The following is a 21305-nucleotide window of genomic DNA, read 5'->3' as shown; positions in this document are numbered from 1 at the left end:
CGTAGGTTCATGCTCCCATAGGAGATCTTCACAGCTAGGTGTTCAGCAGTCCTAAGCCTACACTCCCTCCCCACTCTGTTTCTCTTCCTCCTGTTGGTGAGCCTGAGTGGGGGAATGGCTTGGGTCCCACCAGATTATGACTTTGCTATGTGACCCTGTTCTGTGAGGTCTGTTCCTTTCTCCATGTGTATGCAGTCTGGTGCAGCCTTCTTTCCTTTTGCTCTTTCAGGATTAGTTGTATTAATTACATTTTCATATTATATGTGATTTTTGGAGGAGGCCTCTGTCTCACCTCTCATGCCACTATCGTTAATCCTCTCAGGGCCTTTTTTTTCTTACAAAATTTTTTTGTTTTGTTTTTTAATTCTTTGCATACATTCATGGTGAACAGTGAACACAGAGATGTGTCTCCTGAGTTTGGTCCAGGTTCCTTTGCTTGCTAAGCAACTCATTCCAGCAGAACACAACAAGTTCACAATAGCAAAATGACAGAATTCATCTCACAAACCTTTGCGTAATTCTCAACTGAACAACAACGTTAAATATGTGAGAGTTACCGGTGATGGTGAAGGAGTTAAGCAAAGTGGTAGCTCATGTCAATGAGACAAAATCAAATGCATCCAAATGTATCCCCAGTGTGAGGAGATTATCTTACTCTATGGCAATTTAGGATATTACATTCAGGTCTCGGTACAACACTTTAAGGCAACTTAGATGATTTTCAGAAGACAATCAAGTTGCCAAAGGACTTTGGGGAAAATCTGAAGTAACTAGATTTAATCTGAGTCAGAGGAGACATGACTGATTTCAAATATTTGAAGGCTTATCATTATGAGATTTTGTCTCTGGAACTTGGACCAATGAGATGTACTAAGGGAATAAAAAGAAGGACTTACTAGTGAGAACTGTCAAAGATGCTGTGAGGGGCCTCAGAGCTTGAAAGGCCCCTACAGGAAATGTGTGTTAGCAGAGGTGAAACGATGATTTGCAGTCTTACAGAGGAGAGTGACATGGGATGAAGAGTTGAAATCTAACGTCTGTCTATCCCTGTGGCTATGTACTTCTAGGAAAGATGGTTAGAATAAAGAAATTGGCTTCTAGTTGCATTCACCTCAGTTGTCTGGATTACTAATCCCCTTATTTGATGCTCATATTGTGATCAGTACTGTATGGGAGTATGATCAAAAATGCTAAGATATTCCTAGAGGGGAACTATGAAATACAAAAGCAACCACCGGGAATCAGGACTCAATGCCTAGGTAGGAAGGGGCCAGGAAGGGACAAAGAACCATTGGGTTGAGTGGAATGACTGTTAAAGAATTAATGTGCTAATATACGTATTAATTATGGCAGAACTTATGTGGTGTTCATTATTAAGGTGGATCATTTGGTTTTCTCAGAATTTAAAAGCAAATTACAATCCCAGAGAACAAAGTTTGACTAGAACTAATAGCTTTATTTGCTCCTGAAATAATTCCCATCCCCCTGATAAAGAGAAACCTTGATGCCTGTTAGTTATAGGGCAAAATGGCCATGCTGAGTACATTGTGCTTGTTAGACAACTACATCCTGAACTGTGAACAATTGTAAATAATTACACTCCCCATCCCCCAGACCCCAGAATTGGGAGGCGACCTAAACACTTTTATTGCCCATCTTTTATGGTTCTGATGTGACAGATGATTTTATTGGGTGAACAACAGTGGAGCCCCAAATCAGATATTAAGATATCTTCTGTATCAGTTTGGAGTACTTATCTGGGAGTGGGGTGTTAGGGACCTATGTCACTTGAATCTTGAACACCATGTGATAAACACATTCCACTATGTGTTATAATTGTAATAGCTTACAATGGTTTATATTAACAAATTGAATGTCTGAACACCACAGTTCTCCAGGTGTTCAGACCTGGGAATACTCTGGGGAGGGAAACAGTTGCCTTGCAGTACACTACATATGGGCTTCACATTTGCTGGGGAGTGCTGCGTGTAAGAGCTGTGATGTTGCCACTCATGCCTCTCTTTGGTTTCATTTTGAGATTTTATTATTTACCTTTTTGAGAAGTTACCCTGAGATTTTGTTACAGAGAAGTGGTGAGAAAGGAAATATTTGGTAATGGAAACTAGAATAAAAATACAGAGGCAATTTCTAATTTATTCTTGTTGTTTTCCAAGGTTATTTTTTGAGAACTTAAGGTGTATTGCCAATTGAAGCATGTTATAATATAGAAAGTTCCCAGGCTAGCCCATGAAAGTCAATTTATCCTATGATACATATTAAGTATGTTACTTAGCACATTAATTGAGCTATCCCTAAACACTACATGTAAAGTGTTAATAAATACATTTGGAATCCAAATTGGGAATACTTTGCTTTGGCAGAGGAAGCGGCAATGGCTCTGAATTTCTTCATGTGGTTTTTGGATTAGAGGAGAATACAGATCCTTCACAGCAGCACCACAGTTCTCCAGGTGTTCAGACCTGGGAATACTCTGGGGAGGGAAACAGTTGCCTTGCAGTACACTACATATGGGCTTCACATTTGCTGGGAAGTGCTGCGTGTAAGAGCTGTGATGTTGCCACTCATGCCTCTCTTTGGTTTCAGTTTTAAATGCTACTTTCCATGAAGCTATAATTGAGGATAGAAGAGTTTTCTAGAAGAGGAGCTGTGTAGATTCTGAAAGAAATATGTGTCCATGGGATTCAATAATACTGTGAAATGAATTTTTACTTTTTTGGGGGATGTATATTTTCAGTGATGCGTTATTTTAAAAGTACCTACCTAATCACCTCTTAAAAAACATTTGAGTAACAGGATAAAAATAGACATTTAAAAAAATCACTTATGTTGTTTTGGGGTGGGGGAATGTAAGGTCTACACAAGTCCTTCTGTACACTCTCTGGATCAAGTAGTTGCTGGATTTCGAACACGAACTCAGATGCTGCTGGGTCACATAGAAGAACAAGATGAAGTCCTCCATTGCCAATTTTCTGATAGCAATGATGATGATGAAGAATCAGAAGGCGAAGAGAAATCTGAAGTTAGGTATGTAGACTGATTTCATAGACATCATTGTATGATGGAGAAAATGTATACAGATGTAGGGTTTTTTTTATTAAAGTATCTTTTCCATTTAATACAAGTAGGTAGATTTTGCTAATTGTACTATCAACTAATATGCTATGAAACCAGTGTTTGAACAGAAGTCATCAGTCTTAAAATTGAAAAACAACTTTGCTTTTAGAGCTGCTATAGTTGTTAGATTTTAATTTTCAGAGAGAATATTTTTGGAATCCTTGATTCTGTTCTCACAGTGGCAACAAACATGATAAATTTTTCACTGGGCCCAACATTGGGAGGGAATCCTTTTATTTTGAGGAATATTAGTAAAATGCTATTTGTCTTATACAACTAATAATTTTTTAACATTACCATCACTTTTTTGAAGCTAATTTGAGGGCAGATTAGAAAATACTAATAATCTTTGATCATGATCTTTTTTCCTAGACATCGAAGTCACTCATGGATTGAAAAGCCAGACTCTATTTGTTCTTTTGCTGAATTGAATGATATTCAGAATCAAACACAAAAGTCAAATTTGGGGAATGAAGGTACACAGACTTTCTCAAGTAATTTCTAATATTTATAAGCCAGTTCTCTTTTTCCTCACTCAGTAAGAAGTACCTAGGAATTCTCAAAGACAGGAACTTGGTAGGAATGCTTTCCTGGCTGAATGAAATTCTTTTATGTTCTCTACTCTACTTATAGTTTTTCACTCCTTAATAAGAAAATTTTCCCACCAATTGATTCTGGCTAGAGTTATAGGTTAAATCTCTCAGAGTGGGGATTCTTTATTGAAACTTGAGTTGTTTATACTCTTCATTATACTCTTGATTATTTTAAAATACATCTTATGAAATTTACTAGGCATCTACTTTACAGCCTCACTACCTACCAGCAGTGATGTATTTGGCATTACAGCCAAATTAGTCTACTGAGAGTTTATAATGTCCTAGTACACAATTGGTGAAAAAAATTTTATGAACCAAATTATAGCATCAAAAAAGTTTTTATTGCAAAAATTATAGTAGGAGATTTTAACTCATTTCTCTTGGTCTGTGAGTTGTCAAAACTAACCCTGCGAGGGTTACTTACTCAAAAAAGAGTATAAACAATATAAATAACATGATAAATAAGTCCTACACTATCTTTTTAAGAGTCTATGCATATAACATTAACAAAATTAACTATATGTTATGAATAAAACTGAAATAAAACTTTAAATGTGTAAGTAGTATAGATAAGTGCTACTCAAGTAGCCATCCTTGAACTGTTTTGTTACTGGTCTACAGCCAGGTAAGAAACTTATGCCAGAATGTAAATCAGTTCACTAGCTTCTTCATTTAGGAAGTCTTTCTATGGGAAAGAAATGTCAACTAAATTTAAAACACTGACATAGTTGATTTTTATTCTAGTGCAAGATAGTAACAGTGCTCAACCACACTTTGAGTAGCTTGGTATAGTCTACATTCCCTGATCACAATAAAACTGGAAGTTAATAGGAAAAGAATTCAACCTTTTGCCCACCTGGAGATTTTACACCTTTTCAAAATAAGTCAAGGTTAAGAAAAACTAAAATTGCAGAGTAAGGGTGATAAAAAAATGTTATCAGCATCTAGGGGCTATGACTAAAGCATCTATATAAGGAAAGGAAAACTCACCGTAAGTCAGAAAACTGAAGTCCCAGCTGCCATGTATTTTTTTTCCTTTTTTTCTTTTACTATTTGTCTCTTTCTCTGCTGCTCCTAGGCTGCTTCTATGTCTGTTTTTCTTTTTTAACTCACTTCTGTTGAATATTTTATGAGCAAATTTATTTCTCAGTTTTATTTTATTTTAAAGATATAAAGATAGAATGTCTCCAGGAGAGTCAAGAATTGAACTTGCAAAAATCAAGGAATTTGGAACTCATACTTACTGAAGCTAACCAAAAAATAAGAGAACTTACAATTAACATCAAGATGAAGGAAGATCTAATTAAAGAGTTAATAAAAACAGGTAACAGTATCCCAGGAACCAGCTTGTGTGAGAAGGAAATGCTTCTAAAATAGCTTCTGATGTTACTTTTTGATACTCAGGACTATCCACTGGAGCTTGGAATTTGGTACAAGATTTTGTGTTTTAGAGCCAATCTGCGAGGGTTAATTATCAAAAGAGCTTTGGGATTTTATCTATGAATTGTTCTAACCAGTGTAACTCTGTGTTATGATGAAATTCTCTGGCATGTAATTTTTTTTTGCCACTTTTTTTAGGAAACATTAATACTAGGCATCTGGGGAATATGAGATATTTTTCTAACTCATTTTAATTATTTTGAATTAATTACTTTTCATTCTCTTATAGCTCACTATAAACATGAATTATAAACTATATATTTTGAATGTAGGTAATTTTTATTTTTCTAAAGATGTAAGGATTTGTCCTTGAGAGCCATTCTCTTAGTGAGCCAAGCTTTTAGCTCTTTTTCTTAGTGTCAAGTTCTGCTAGGTTGGGCAGTTGAACCACATTCTCTTCTCATCGTCAGCCCTATTAGGCTTGCCTTAAAAAGCATGTCTCAGGCTTTTTGATTTTCCCCTCCAGTATACTCAAAGTATGAGCCTTGACTACTTTGAAATTCAGAAAAGAATTGAAGGAATAAGAGACACTAGCATTTCTTTTGACCAACACCAGTGAAAAACAATTCTCTGGAATTGAAAAAAATATTATCTCCCTTTTCTTCAAGCCCAGGCTACAGTCACACTCAAACAGCAGGAATTATGGTGGCCCCAGCTCTGCCAGCAAGGGGAAACCAGCCTCCCCACCTCCCTCTTTCACACAAGCTTGCTTTCTGGCTGTCAGTCCTTCCTTCCCGGTGTCCTCTCCCTAGCTGCTATCTCAAAGCATTTTCCTTCCTCATTCCTAGCAACCTGTGTGCTATGCACCATCCCAGCTCCGACTATCCCAGATGTTTGCATTTGACCATGCTCCTCCTCACAGGCAGGGCCAATGTAGTAAAACTTTTCTTAGGAGTATCTAGGAACTGGTTTAGTGGTTTAAGTAGCTTCTGCATCCCTGCAATTTCAGGGTATTGCTTGTGGAAGTTGAGGATATTTACCCCTCTGGAATAAATGAGTTTCTTTCATATAGGTTATTCCACATGGAATATCTCTCTAAAAAACTATGCGTTTGTAGCCTGGTATACTCATCCTGGTCGCCTTAAACTAGAGGATACCTGAACTTACACAGAGAAGGTCCTCTTCTTACTCATTAGAACCCATGGAAGTTTGGAGCTTTCCTTAGAGGTGGTGACTAATAAAAGGGCCCATATGTGCTTCCTTTCCAAAGCCCTTTCTCTGAAGACTTCTCCCGAATAGCCAGCAATAACAGCAGTGGCAATTATACTGTATTTCATCAATTCTAATACACATTTTTTTACATTTTAATATCTCTGAAATCATAATTATCTTACAGTCAGTGGCATCTTAGCATTTTATCACATAAATGATATAATTGGCATGTATTTTTTCCATAGTAGTTCATAAAATATTGGTTTGTTGAGCAATTTATGGGAGCTCAGATTCATTATAATATAGTAGTCACATGTATTGTAAAGAAAATCAAATAAACAGAGTTGTAGAGCCAGAAGACAATTCACAGTGCATTTAGTTCAATAACTCCTTTTAGTTATCATCCCATGAGCTCTGGACACATTTCCTGCTGCCACAAATTTGCTAGTTCAGGGACAGTTGGCTATTAAGAACAAATCAAAATAAAGTTTTTCAAGTCAGTAGCTGGGCTTTGAATGAAAAGAGATGTAGAAATATCTATATTCTATTTTTCTTTCTGTTCTAAACATTAATAAGAAAAGCATTTAAAAAGAATTCATCTTTACTAAGTTTAGAGGAATGAAAGAAGAGGGGGGCCAGCTCTAGATCAAAAGATTCTTGAGAGACACACAGTCTGATATATTGTGGACCTTGTTTTATGGTGATTAAAACAAACCAATTAAAGACATTTTGAGGCAAATTGACAAGTCTGAATAGGGACAGACAGGTATTAATATTGTTAAGCGTGATAATGACTTTTTGGTTCTGTCTATATTTTGTAAAGATGTTTATTGAGATGTGTAGGGAGATGATATGGCATCTGGGATTATTTTACAATTTAAAACAAAAGAAAAGAAAGGTGTGCATTACTTTCCTCCTTTTGATATGTTGGATAATTTATATAATATCCTCAGAAATCCTTTTTTTACTGAGGTACATGTTATAAAATTCACAAATCTTCGAGTACAGCTGGACAAATCTTGATGTGTGTGTACAGTCATGTAACCATCACCCAGATCAAGATACCAAACATTCTCATTGATTTGTTTCCCAAATATCCTTAACTGGAGTTTGATGCCAGCAAAGTGAAGTGCAAATTCAGAAGATAAAAAGTGAGACACTAAAAAAAAAAAAAAAAATTAATTTTTGAACCTGTGAGAAGAATGGCACCAAATGGGAACAGTCATCGAGGAAGTAATTATTAAGAGGCCAGGTGGCAAGTTGTGTTTGATGTGGATGAATGGTGACAGCTGAGCTTTTTATGCTATGCCTTAAATAGTTACACTGTCCAGCTGGAGTTTTAAGAGTGGAGCATTTTTATGTTCTTAATATTTTACTTGTTTTTTTTTAAACATAATTTATAATAATAATTATTGCTATTATTTTGAAGGTAATGATGCCAAGTCTGTAAGCAAGCAGTATGCTCTGAAAGTAATGAAACTTGAGCAGGAAGTGAAACAGGCACAAGTGGAATTAACTGAAACACAAAAGCAGCTACAGGAACTGGAAAGCAAACATCTTTCTGATGTTGCTTTGAAGGCAAAATTACAGAAGGAGTTCTGCAAAAAGATGGATGCTGCAAAGCTAAGAGTCCAGGTATTTAAAAATGTAGATGAGGAAATTCACTTACGGCTTCCCACTTTAGGATTCTTATACCTAGTTAGGAAAGAAGTCAGATTCATTTTTTACCAGCAAGAAAAACTGGATGGCAACTTTTCTTTTTCTTTTTCTGCATGCTGGGAGGTTTACATACTTTCAATCTGTGTAGTATATTTCTTAATTCAAGAAGTATATTACTGTAATCTTCTTATGAAAAACCATGTGGTAAGAAATAAAGGTAGCCACAGAAAGTGTCCTTTTCTGAAGGAAAAAAGATTAACGATTAAATAATACATATAAAACATCTGGTGTGTATATGGCACTTTGTAGACACTCAACAACTGATAACTATTTCAGACAGTTTTCTGAAAGCATAACTGATCTGTTACTTTCATATTGTTTCCATGGTAGGTAGAGTGGAATTGTAGTTAACCTATTCAGGGCATTATTTATTTATTTTAAAACTGTGCCACAGTTATTTTCTTTCCACAAGATAAGTGTTCCCTGCACACCTCCTCTGTGCCCGTCACTATTCTAGGTGGGGATGCAGAGGTGAACAAACCAAAAAAGTTTCCCCTTCTAGGGCTTTTAATGCCACCTCAAACATCTGGACATCTCCACTAAGTTTTTTTACATACATAGCCTCTCAAGTCAACGCCAAGGTAAAATGACACAGCTTCAGTGTTTGGACTGCTCAAAGGAGGACATGGCAGTAGTGTATGTCATACCTTCTACTTTCCTTCAGAGTACATGTTTTCACTTAGCACTTCACCTCAGAGTACCTTGGGATCAATTCTTTTTCACTTCTTGACCCTTTAAATTAAGGTTGTCATGTCTAACAAAGTACTTATTTTAACAAAACATTAGTAAAGTTATTTCCTGTGTGTTTATTATGAAATTTTATTTATAATTTCATAGTTCTATATCCTAGTTTTGGTTCTGATTGTAATTCTTATATTCAATATTCATAAGTAATAATCAAAATTATTGTTTTTCTATGAATTACATTAATAGAAATAGTTTTTCTATTAATATCTATGTTATACTTACCTCTGTCTATAATTTAAGCCTTGTTTGTGGATTTAAGAAAGATTATTTTTATGTTCTAAATTACACACAACTGAAGTGGTTGAGATTAAAAGATTAAATGAAAGATTATTAATATTGAGGATTATCACGTTCTTTTTGTTTTCCATATTTTGTGCTGCATATCCCTTTTTGCTGAGGGCACTGATAAGGAAAAGAAAGAAGACACAGAAGTTAATTAAGCTCAAAAGAAGCACCTCGTATAACAGGGGACTGAAACAAGATTCCCATGTAGTTTTAGAAATTTCTGTGCCTTTGACATATCCATGCACAACTGGTGGGGCTGGGGGTGATCCGCATGGTGAGGAGGATAGGGGTGATGAGGAGGAGGACAGTAGTCACCAGTTGTTAAGTATCTCCAAAGTGGCATACACATACCAGATGTGTTATATGTATTATTTAGTCACTATTTAATCCTTAAAGTGAGTATTTTTACCCTATTTAAAATGAGGATGCTAAGGTTTAGAAAGGTAAAATAATTCATTCAGAGTCACACAGTGAGTCACATGTGAGGATACTCATGGTTTTGAGTACTCTTAACATATCATTTTTAAATATTGATATACTATTTTTAATCAGTACAATGAAGTTATTTCAGTCTTTAAGGTTTTAATTTTAAAAATCTAAAATATGTATTATGTCTTTAGATATTATAGAGAGTTAAATGGTGCATCAGTATTTTAATGTTAACAGGTGCACTTTTGAGCATCTGTGGAGTAAGGCTAACAGACAATGACAACCTATCTCACTTTTAAATAAGATCATAAGTACTTATAGTGACATTTTCAATATTATATGGAAAAGACATTAAAATGCTAATCATTTTTGCTCCAGTATTGCAGTAACTGTCAAAAGTAAGTGGCAATGCCAGTGTCCAAATCCAGAGACGGGAAACTGCGGAGTCCTCTGGCCTCCAAGCTAGTGGTACTCAAAGTACCATCTACAGATTGTTTGTGAGTGCTTTGTGACAGGACAGAGGTAAATGGGAGCACAGATTCCTTCAGCAAAATGTCTTGCATGAAAACAATGTCAGCTGAATTTAATAGTGTGCTTGGTGTATGCTGACAACAGTCTGTGGCTGGTACTGGGCCACAGACCACACTTGTAGCAGTACTCTAAGCCATAGTGCCTCTGCGAATACTTAGTTTAGTTAAAATGAAATATGTGTATGTCAATAATTTATTGACAAGATAAAGGAAATTAACTGTAGTCTGCATAATTTACAAATGACCTCACCTTAACTTTTTTATGTCACCTAAGAGGTACTTAGTGCAAAGCTAAAGCATATAATAAAAGTCTCAGATATGTTTGATCAGGATTAAATTGGAACATTCTGGTATGGTATATTAGTAGTGTAAACTCTTTGAAAATGTTCATAAATTTTAATGCTATCTATAGATAATTTTACCTAGATAAGGAGAAGCTTTATTTAAGATAAGTAAAACAATAATTTATAAAGGTTGGTCACTTTTAGGGAAAATGGTATCAGTTCTGTTCCTCCTGATGGATTAGGCTACAGCTGGATGTAATAGACAAGCACAGGGAATACCGTGCAGTCACATAGGAAGAAAAATATCCAAGTGAAAAGACCTCTAAGATAAGTTAAATAGAAAAAAGGAGGTGGGGAATAGTCTATCTAGAATATACATAAGGTTATTTACATGCATATAAATTATTTCTGGAAGAATATTTAAGATATAAATAATTTTGCATTGGGAAGCAGGACCGGTAGATTAGGGGTCTGAGAGTCTTTTTAAATATAAGTTCAGTTTTGTATTGTTTTAATTTTTATCATGTACATACAATATTTTCAATTAAAACAATGAACCAGAGACATCAGTTTTGTTCAGTTTGGCTATCAGCTTCAGGAAGTCTTCTAATTCTTTGTATCTGGTGAAAATTATTATGGCTGCCTAATTGTGAAACTAGAAATGTAGAAAATAATTGTGAACCTATCAAAAATAAATTACAGACAAAATGACTACCCTTGCCACTGAATGAAAAGTTTAAAGTTTACTTGAGGTTTGTGAGAGGTGCTGTTTTTTGTTTTGAAATATTCCCTATGCTCCCAGGTCTTACAGAAGAAGCGACAAAACAGTGAGAAGTTGGCATCACTGTCTATCCAAAATGAGAAACGTGCTAATGAGCTAGAGCAGAATGTAGATCATATGAAACATCAAAAGGGACAGCTGCAAAAAAGACTTAGAGAAGAAAATGAGAAAAGGAAGCAACTGGATGCAGAAATTCAGCGGGATCAAGAAAAAATCAAAGTACCATTGTCATCCTTTCCTGCTAGGCATAATATGAAATGTTAAATGGTGCAGAGCTAATAAAGCGTAGGTCTTGATTCAGTTGGCTTGTGAGGATCTAACCTTGGCTGTCCTTGGCTGCTATTTTCATTTACTTTAAAGCTCTGTACATCTACATAGTAAAATCTGTTTATTGAATTCTGAGTACTGTCTTAAAGCTTTGACTTCAAAAGTAGTGATAACAGTGCCTCTACCCAGGACCTTAACTTTAGTTGAGGTTGTCAAAAACAAATATATAAAGCCGACTTTCTAAAAAGTAATTAACATTTGAATAGGATTTCCTGTTTTCAAAGTACTTTGACATACATTGTCTATGTTGCAGCATGGACAAAAGTAAAAGGTAAAATGCTACTATTTCATTCATAGCAGAAGAGTGAGCAATCAGCCCTGTATGCTCAACAGTTTCATAGAATGGAATGGACTGGGGAGGACTTAGTGGTGTTAGGCTAGCATGGGTTCAAATCCCAGCTCTGTCAGTTCCTGGCTGGATCAGGTATTGAGAAAATCACTTACCCACTCTTTAGTCTGTTTATTTATATATAAAATGGCCTTACTCATACTTGCTTCACAGGGCTTTTGTGAAGAAGAGGATGGTGATATTATTCATAATAACTATACAAAACACTTACCTACCACTATGTACCAGGTTCTGATCTATTGAAAAGTTAAGTGGAACCCAAGACTTGAAACATAATTAGAGATTTATTTGACTTTAAATTTTGGAATATAAATCTATTCTCAGACTTTATAAGAAATCCATAGAATTTAATGATGGAAGAGAACTTAAAGAGCATTTCAGCCAAATTACTGATTCTTCTTTTTAAAACAGCTTTATTGAGCTATACTTCATATTCTATACAACTTACCCATGTAAAGCATACAGTTCAATGGGTTTTGATATGTTACATCATCCTCCTTGAGTGAGGAAGCTAGGGCCCCACACAGCTAAAGAAGAGATGAGGCCTACCTACAAGGCAGCCATTATTTCAAAAGTCCATGTGGAAACAAACCAGAAAGGTTTTAGCAAAACCTCCCTGGGGAGTGAAATTATACTTTTGACTCTGCAGCTTTTGTGAATATATTGTTCACAAATATGAAGGTGCACCTATCATTCTAAAGCAGCTCCTTGTTCCTAGTTGCTATCCCATTTTATTCTTAGCAGCAGGCCTGCTGACCAGTGTGAGCTTTCCTGAGGGAGATGAGGATGCTTCCTCCTGCCCCTGACATGGGCATGCCACCATGGTCTCCCAGCTGGCCCCTCTTACAATAGGAACAGTTGTGCTAAATATATAAACATGAAATTTACCATTTTAATGGTATTAAGTATACAATTCAGTGGCATTAATCACTTTCACAATTAATGTGAATTAATTGTGCTACCATCACTATTTCCAAAATTTTTCATCACCTGAAACAAATACTCTATAACCATTAAGTAGTAACTTACCATTTCCCTTTTCTCCTCAGTCCCTGGTAACCTCTAACCTATGTCTGTCTCTATGAATTTACCTATTCTAGCTATTGTATAAAGTGGAATCATACAATATTTGTACTGCGTCTGGCTTATTTCACTTAGCATATTATTTTCAAGGTTCACTCACCCATGTTGTAACATGTATCAGAACTTAATTTCCTTTTTATGGCCAAGTAATATTCCATTGTATATGTTATAACACTTTTTGTTCATCCATTTGTCTGTTGATAAATACTTGGGTTGTTTCCACATTTTGGCTATTGTGAATAATGCTGTGTTAAACATTGGCATACAAGTAACAGTTCAAACTCCTGCTTTCAGTTCCCTTGGAATTAAATACATAGGTGTGAAGTTACTGGGTTATATGATAATTCTGTGTTTAGCTTTTTGAGAAACTACCAACTTTTTAATAGCAGAAGCACCATTAAATTAAATTAATTATTGGAATATAATTGATATACAATATAATATTGATTTCAGATGTATAACATAGAGACTAGATAATTATATACATTACAAGATGCGTGGCACAGTGAGTGTAGTTCCCTGATACCATACCAAGATATTAATATTTATAGGTTATATTTGCTATGTTGTACTTCCATTGCTATGGCCAATTTATTTTTATTTTTATTAAAGTATCATTAATATACAATCTTACATTGGTTTCAAATGTACGTCACAGTGGTTCAACAGTGCCCATGATCAGCTTACATTGTGATTGCAATTATTCTGCCCTTTTATCCTTTCCCCCTCCACTTCCCCAGCACCCACCCCAACTCTTCCCCTTAGTAACCACTAGTCACTTCTCAGTGTCTGTGAATCTAATGCTGTTTCATTCCTGCTGTTTTGCTTTGTTTTTATATTTCACAAATGAGTGAAATCATACAGTTTTTGTCTTTCTTTGCCTGGCTTGTTCTACTAAGCACAATACCCTCTAGATCCATCCATGTTGGTGCAAATAGTAGGATTTTTTTCTTTTTATGTTGAATAATATTCTATTGCATATGTGTACCACTTCTTTATAAATCAAGGATTTTGTTTTCTTCAGGTAAATTCCTGGGAGTGGAATTACTGGGTCAAATGGTATTTCCTTTTTTAAAAATTTTTTTGAGGAACCTCTATATTGCTTTCCACAATGGTTGCACCAATCTGCAGTCCTACCAACAGTGTAGGAGGGTTCCTTATTCTCTGCATTTTCACAAGCATTTGTTATTTCTTGTCTTTTGAATAGTGGCTCTTCTAACTGGTGTGAGGTGATATCTAATTGTGGTTTTAATTTGCACTTCCCTGATGCTTAGCTGTCTGGAGCATTCTTTTCATGTGCCTGTTGGCCATTTGTATTTCTTCTTTGGAGAAGTGTCTGTTCAGGTCCTCTGCCCATTCTTTGATAGGGTTATTTGTTTTTGGGGTGTTGGGGCACATGAGTTCTTTATATATTTTGGATGTTAGCCCCTTTTCAGATAAGTCATTTACAAATCTATTCTACCATGGTGCAGCATGCCTCTTTGTTCTGCTGATGGTGTTCTTTGCTGTATGGAAGCTTTTTAGTTTGATGTAATCCCATTTGTTCATTTTTTATTTTGCTCATATTCAAGAGAGTTTTGCCTATGTTCTAAGAGTTTTATGGTTTCATGACTTACATTCATGTCTTTGATCCATTTCAAGTTTACTTTTGTGTGTGGAGTTAGACAATAATAGAGTTCCATTCTCTTACATGTAGTTGTCCAGTTTTCCCACCCCATTGTATATCCATGGCTCCTTTATCATGTATTAATTGGTCATGTATGTGTGGGTTTATATCTGGGCTCTCTATTCTGTTCCATTGATCTATGGGTCTATTCTTGTGCCAGTACCAAATTGTTTTGATTACTGTGGCTTTGTAGTAGAGCTTGAAGTGGGCAGCATAATACTCCCACTTTGTTCTTTCTCAGGATTGCTTTGGTTATTTGGGGTCTTTTGTGGCTCAATATAAATTTTAGAACTATTTGTTCTAGTTTGTTGAAAAATGCTTTTGTTGTTTTGATAGGGATTGCACTGAATCTGTAGATTGCTTTAGGCAGGATGGCCATTTGACAATATTAATTCTTCCTGTCCATGAGCAGAGTATGCATTTCCATTTATTGGTGTCTTCTTTAATTTCTCTCATGAGTGTCTTGTGGTTTTCAGGGTATACGTCTTTCACCTCCTTGGTTAGGTTTATTCCTAGGTATTTTATTCCTTTTGCTACAATTGTAAATGGGGTTGTTTTCCTGATTTCTCTTTCCTGATTTCCTGATTTCTCGTTCGTTGTCAGTATATAGGAATATGAAAGATATCTGTGTATTAATTTTGTATCCTGTAGCTTTGCTGAATTTTGTTATTAGTTCTAATAGTTTTTGGTGGACTCTTTAGGGTTTTCTATGTATAATATCCTGTCATCTGCAAATAGTGACAATTTACGTCTCCTTAACCAATTTGGATGCCTTTTATCTCTGTGTTGTCTGATTGTGATGGCTAGGACCTCTTATAGTACTATGTTGCATAAAAGTGGTGAGGGTGGACATCCTTGTCTTGTTCCTGATCTTAGAGGAAAGATTTTCAGCTTCTTGCTTTTAGGTATGATGTTGCCTGTGGGTTTGTTGTATGTGGCCTTTACTATGCTGAATTACATACCCTCTATATCCATTTTGTTGAGACTTTTATCATGAATGATTGTTGATTTTGTCAAATGCTTTTTCGGCATCTTTTGAGGTGATCATGTGGTGTTTATCCTTTTTGTGAACGTGATGTATGATATTGATGGATTTACAAATATTGTACCATCCTTGCATCCCTGGAATATATCCCACTTGGTCATATGGGTGATCTTTTTGATGTATTTTTGGATTCAGTTTGCTAATATTTTGTTGATGATTTTTGCATATATGTTATTTGTGAATATTGGTCTGTAATTTTTTTTGTGTGTGGTGTCATTGTCTGATTTTGGTATTAGAGTGATGCTGGCCTCAGGGAATGAGTTTGGAAGTATTCCCTCTTCTACTTTTTGGAATACTTTAAGAAGGATGGGTATTATCCCTTCTTTAATTGCTTTATAAAATTCAGCTGTGAAGCCATCTGGACCAGCTTTTGTTTTTAGTAGTTGGTTTATTACCAGTTCAATTTCATTGCTGGTAATTGATCTGTTTAGATTTTCTATTTCTTCCTGGGTTAGTCTTGGAAGGTTGTATTTTTCTAGAAAGTTGTCCTTTTCTTCTTGGTTGTCCAACTTATTGGCATGTAATTTTTCGTGGTATTCTCTAATAATTCTTTGTATTTCTGTGTTGTTCATAGTGATTTTTCCATTCTCATCTCTGATTCTGTTTATGTGTGTAGACTATCTTTTTTCTTGATAAGTCTGGGTAGGGGCTTATCTATTCTGTTTATTTTCTCAAAGAACCAGCTCCTGGTTTCATTGATTTTTTTTCTGTTTTTTTTTTTATTCTTCTCTATTTTACTTATTTCTGCTCTGCTCTTTATTATATCCCTCCTTCCATTGACTTTGGGCTTTGTTTGTTCTTTTCTTCCTAGTTTCCTTAATTGTGAATTTAGACTGTTTATTTGGGATTATTCTTGTTTCTTAAGCCTGTGTTGTGTGTGCTTTCCTATTGGAGCTGTCTTATGCTGTTTCCCAAGATTTGGGGCTGTTGTGTTTTTATTTTCATTTGTCTCCATGCATTCTTGATTTCTATTTAAATTGTTTATTGATCCATTGATTATTTAGAAGGATGTTGTTTAGCGTCCATGTGTTTGTAGATCTTTTTATTTTCTCTGTGTAGTTTATTTCTAGTTTCATACCATTGTGGTCTGAGAAGCTGCTTGATACAATTTTGATCTTTTTAAATTTATTGAGGCTCTTCTTGTGGCCTAGTATGTGATCTGTTCTGGAAAACGTTCCATGTACATTTGAGAATGTGTATCCTGCTGCTTTTGGATAGAGTGTTATGTAGATATCTGTTAAGTCCATCTGATTGAATGTATTGTTCAGTGCTGTGTTTCTTTACTTATTTTCTATCTAGTTGATGTATTAATGTGAGTCATATGTTAAAGTCTCCTAAAATGAATGTGTTGCAGTGAGTTTTGCCCCTTTAATTCTGTTACTATTTGTTTTCCATATTTTGGTGCATATTTACATATATTGGGTGCATAGAGATATATAATGATTATATCCTCTTGTTGGACTGACCCCTTTATCATTATGCAATATCCTTGTCTCATTACTTTCTTTGTTTTGTAATCTATTTTGTCTGACATAAGTACTGTTAGTTTGCTTTTTTCTCCCTATTATTTGTTTAAACTTTTTACATCCCTTCACTTTTAGTCTGTATATGTCTTTGGTCTGAAGTGAGTGTTTTGTATGCAGCATATAGATGGGTCTTGTTTTTTTATCCAATCTGCCACTCTGTTTTTTGGTTGGTGCATTCAGTTCATTTACATTTAAGTTGACTATTGATAGATATGTACTTATTGCCATTTGTTTCTATATCTCCTCTCTTATTCTCTTACTATTAGAGGGATTTCTTTAGCATTGTAATTAGATTTTCCTCCCTACCCTTCCTTCCTCCCTCTGTTCCTCTCCTTTCTTCACTTCCATTCTGTCCTTTATTTTCCTTTTTTATTTAATTTCATTTATTTATTTATTTATTTTTATTTTGGTATCATTAATCTACAATTACATTAGGAACATTATGTTTACCAGACTCCCCCCTTCACAAAGTCCCCCTGACAAACCCCATTACAGTCACTGTCCATCACTGTAGTAAGATGCTGTAGAATCACTACTTGTCTACTCTGCATTGCACAGACCTCCCTGTGCCCCCCCCACATTATGCATACTAATCATAATGCCCTTTTCTTTTAACTCCCCCTTATCCCTCCTTTCCCACGCATCCTCCCCAGTCCCTTTCCCTTTGGTAACTGTTAGTCCATTCTTGGGTTCTGTGATTCTGCTGCTGGTTTGTTCTTTCAGTTTTTTTCTTTGTTCTTATACTCCACATAAAAGTGAAATCATTTGGTACTTGTCTTTCTCTGCCTGGCTTGTTTCACTGAGCATAATACCCGTTAGCTCCATCCATGTTGTTGCAAATGGTAGGATTTGTTTTCTTCTTATGGCTGAATAATATTCCATTGTGTATATGTACCACATCTTCTTTATCCATTCATCTACTGATGGACACTTAGGTTGCTTCCATTTCTTGGCTATTGTCAATAGTGCTGCAATAAATATAGGGGTGCATCTGTCTTTTTCAAACTGGGCTGCTGTACACTTAGGGTAAATTGCTAGAAGTGGAATTCCTGGTCAAATGGTATTTCTATTTTGAGTTTTTTGAGGAACCTTCATATTGCTTTCCACAATGGTTGAACTAATTTACATTCCCACCTGCAGTGTTGGAGGGTTCCCCTTTCTCCACAACCTCGCCAACATTTGTTGTTGTTTGTCTTTTGGATGGTGGCAATCCTTACTGGTGTGAGGTGATATCTCATTGTGGTTTTAGTTTGCATTTCTCTGATGACTAGTGATGTGGAGCACTTTTTCATGTGCCTGTTGGCCATCTGGATTTCTTCTTTAGAGAGCTGTCTATTCAGCTCCTCTGCCATTTTTTAATTGGATTATTTGCTTTTTGTTTGTTGAGGTGTGTGAGCTCTTTATATATTTTGGATGTCAATCCTTTATCAGATCTGTCATTTATGAATATATTCTCCCATACTGTAGGACACCTTTTTGTTCTATTGATGGTGTCCTTTGCTGTACAGAAGCTTTTTAGCTTGATATAGTCTCACTTGTTCATTTTTGCCTTTGTTTCCCTTGCCCAGGGAGATATGTTCATGAAGAAGTCACTCATGTTTATGTCCATGAGATTTTTGCCTATGTTTTTTTCTAAGAGTTTTATGGTTTCATGATTTACATTCAGGTCTTTGATCCATTTGGAGTTTACTTTTGTGTATGGGGTTAGACAGTGACCCAGTTTCATTCTCTTAAATGTAGCTGTCCAGTTTTGCCAGCACCATCTGTTGAAGAGACTGTCATTTCCCCATTGTATGTCCATGGCTCCTTTATCATATATTAATTGGCCATATATGTTTGGGTTAATGTCTGGAGTCTCTGTTCTGTTCCACTGGTCTGTGGCTCTGTTCTTGTGCCAGTACCAAATTGTCTTGATTTCTGTGGCTTTGTAGTAGAGCTTGAAGTTGGGGAGCAAGATCCCCTCACTTTATTCTTCCTTCTCAGGATTGCTTTGGCTATTCGGGGTCTTTGGTGGTTCCATATGAATTTTAGAACTATTTGTTCCAGTTTGTTGAAGAATGCTGTTGGTAATGTGATAGGGATTGCTTTGAATCTGTAGATTGCTTTCGACTAGATGGCCATTTTGATTATATTAATTCTTCCTAGCCAGGAGCATGGGATGAGTTTCCATTTGTTAGTGTCCTCTTTAATTTCTCTTAAGAGTATCTTGTAGTTTTCAGGGTATAGGTCTTTCACTTCCTTGTTTAGGTTTATTCCTACGTATTTTATTCCTTTTGATGTGATTGTGAATGGGATTCTTTTCCTGATTTCTCTTCCTGTTAATTCATTGTTAGTGTATAGGAAAGCCACAGATTTCTGTATATTAATTTTGTATCCTGCACCTTTGCTGAATTCCAATATTGGTTTTAGTAGTTTTGGAGTGGAGTCTTTAGGGTTTTTTATGTACAATATCATGTCATCTGCAGATAGTGACAGTTTGACTTCTTCTTTACCAATCTGGATTCCTTGTATTTCTTTGTTTTGTCTAATTGCTGTGGCTAGGACCTCCACTACTATGTTGAATGACAGGAGGGAGAGTAGGCATCCCTGTCTTGTTCCTGATCTTAGAGGAAAAGCTTACAGCTTCTCGCTGTTAAGTATGGTGTTGGCTGTGGGTTTATCATATATGGCCTTTATTATGTTGAGGTACTTGCCTTCTAAACCCATTTTGTTGAGAGTTTTTATCATGAATGGATGTTGAACTTTGTCGAATGCTTTTTCAGCATCTATGGAGATGATCATGTGGTTTTTGTCCTTTTTGTTTATGTGGTGGATGATGTTGATGGATTTTTGAATGTTGTACCATTCTTACATCCCTGAGATGAATCCCACTTGGTCATAGTATATAATCCTCTTGATGTATTTTTGAATTCGGTTTGGTAATATTTTGTTGAATATTTTTACATCTATGTTCATCAGGGATATTGGTCTGTGATTTTCTCTTTTGGTGGGGTCTTTGCCTGGTTTTGGTATTAGGGTGATTTTGGCTTCATAGAATGAGTTTGGAAGTATTCCCTCCTCTTCTATTTTTTGGAAAACTTTAAGGAGAATGGGTGTTATGTCTTCTCTGTATGTCTGATAAAATTCTGAGGTAAATCCATCTGGCCCGGGATTTTGTTCTTGGGTAGTTTTTGATTACCGATACAATTTCGTTGCTGGTAATTGGTCTGTTTAGATATTCTGTTTCTTTCTGGGTCAGTCTTGGAAGGTTGTATTTTTCTAAGAAGTTGTCCATTTCTTCTAGGTTTTCCAGCTTGTAAGCATATAGGTTTTCATAGTATTCTCTAATAATTCTTTGTATTTCTTTGGGGTCTGTCATGATATTCCTATCTTGTTTCTGATTCTGTTGATGTGTGCTGACTCTTTTTCTCCTAATAAGTCTGGCTAGAGGCTTATCTATTTTGTTTATTTTCTCAAAGAACCAGCTCTTGGTTTCATTGATTTTTTGTATTGTTTTATTCTTCTCAATTTTATTTATTTCTTCTCTGATCTTTATTATGTCACTCTGCCTGCTGACCTTAGGCCTCATTTGTTCTTCTTTTTCCAGTTTCGATAATTGTGACATTAGACTATTCATTTGGGATTGTTCTTCCTTCTTTAAATATGCCTGGATTGCTATATACTTTCCTCTTAAGACTGCTTTTGCTGCATCCCACAGAAGTTGGGGCTTTGTGTTGTTGTTGTCATTTGTTTCCATATATTGCTGGATCTCTATTTTAATTTGGTCATTGATCCATTGATTATTTAGGAGCACGTTGTTAAGCCTCCATGTGTTTGTGAGCCTTTTTGCTTTCTTTGTACAATTTATTTCTAGTTTTATACCTTTGTGGTCTGAAAATTTGGTTGGTAGGATTTCAATCTTTTGGAATTTACTGAGGCTCTTTTTGTGGCCTAGTATGTGGTCTATTCTGGAGAATGTTCCATGTGGACTTGAGAAGAATGTGTATCCTGTTGCTTTTGGATGTAGAGTTCTATAGATGTCTATTATTAGGTCCATCTGTTCTAGTGTGTTGTTCAGTGCCTCTGTGTCCTTACTTATTTTCTGTCTGGTGGATCTGTCCTTTGGAGTGAGTGGTGTGTTAAAGTCTCCCAAAATGAATGCATTGCATTCTATTTCCTCCTTTAATTCTGTTAGTATTTGTTTTACATATATTGGTGCTCCTGTATTGGGT

At 35.6% G+C, this 21305-nt stretch overlaps 1 protein-coding gene across 9 annotated transcripts in view; it reads left to right on the top strand.

Annotated features, from left to right (window-relative positions):
• The window catches only part of KIF27 (kinesin family member 27), a 127826-nt gene that overhangs the window by 48472 nt on the left and 58049 nt on the right, over positions 1 to 21305 (top strand). For 7 of the 9 annotated variants that reach the window (XM_073228717.1, XM_073228719.1, XM_073228713.1 and 4 more), the window contains 5 exons: positions 2873 to 3045; positions 3508 to 3611; positions 4900 to 5055; positions 7753 to 7958; positions 11120 to 11317. In XM_073228717.1, coding sequence (XP_073084818.1) covers positions 2873 to 3045; positions 3508 to 3611; positions 4900 to 5055; positions 7753 to 7958; positions 11120 to 11317 — 837 coding nt within the window. The remainder of the gene's footprint in view (positions 1 to 2872; positions 3046 to 3507; positions 3612 to 4899; positions 5056 to 7752; positions 7959 to 11119; positions 11318 to 21305) is intronic. The other 2 variants (XM_073228718.1, XM_073228716.1) reach the window with 2 other exon arrangements.

The sequence above is a fragment of the Manis javanica genome, chromosome 2 (genome assembly GCF_040802235.1).
Source record: "Manis javanica isolate MJ-LG chromosome 2, MJ_LKY, whole genome shotgun sequence".
Classification (NCBI taxonomy): Eukaryota; Metazoa; Chordata; class Mammalia; order Pholidota; family Manidae; genus Manis; species Manis javanica.
This window is presented reverse-complemented; position numbering and strand designations above follow the sequence as displayed.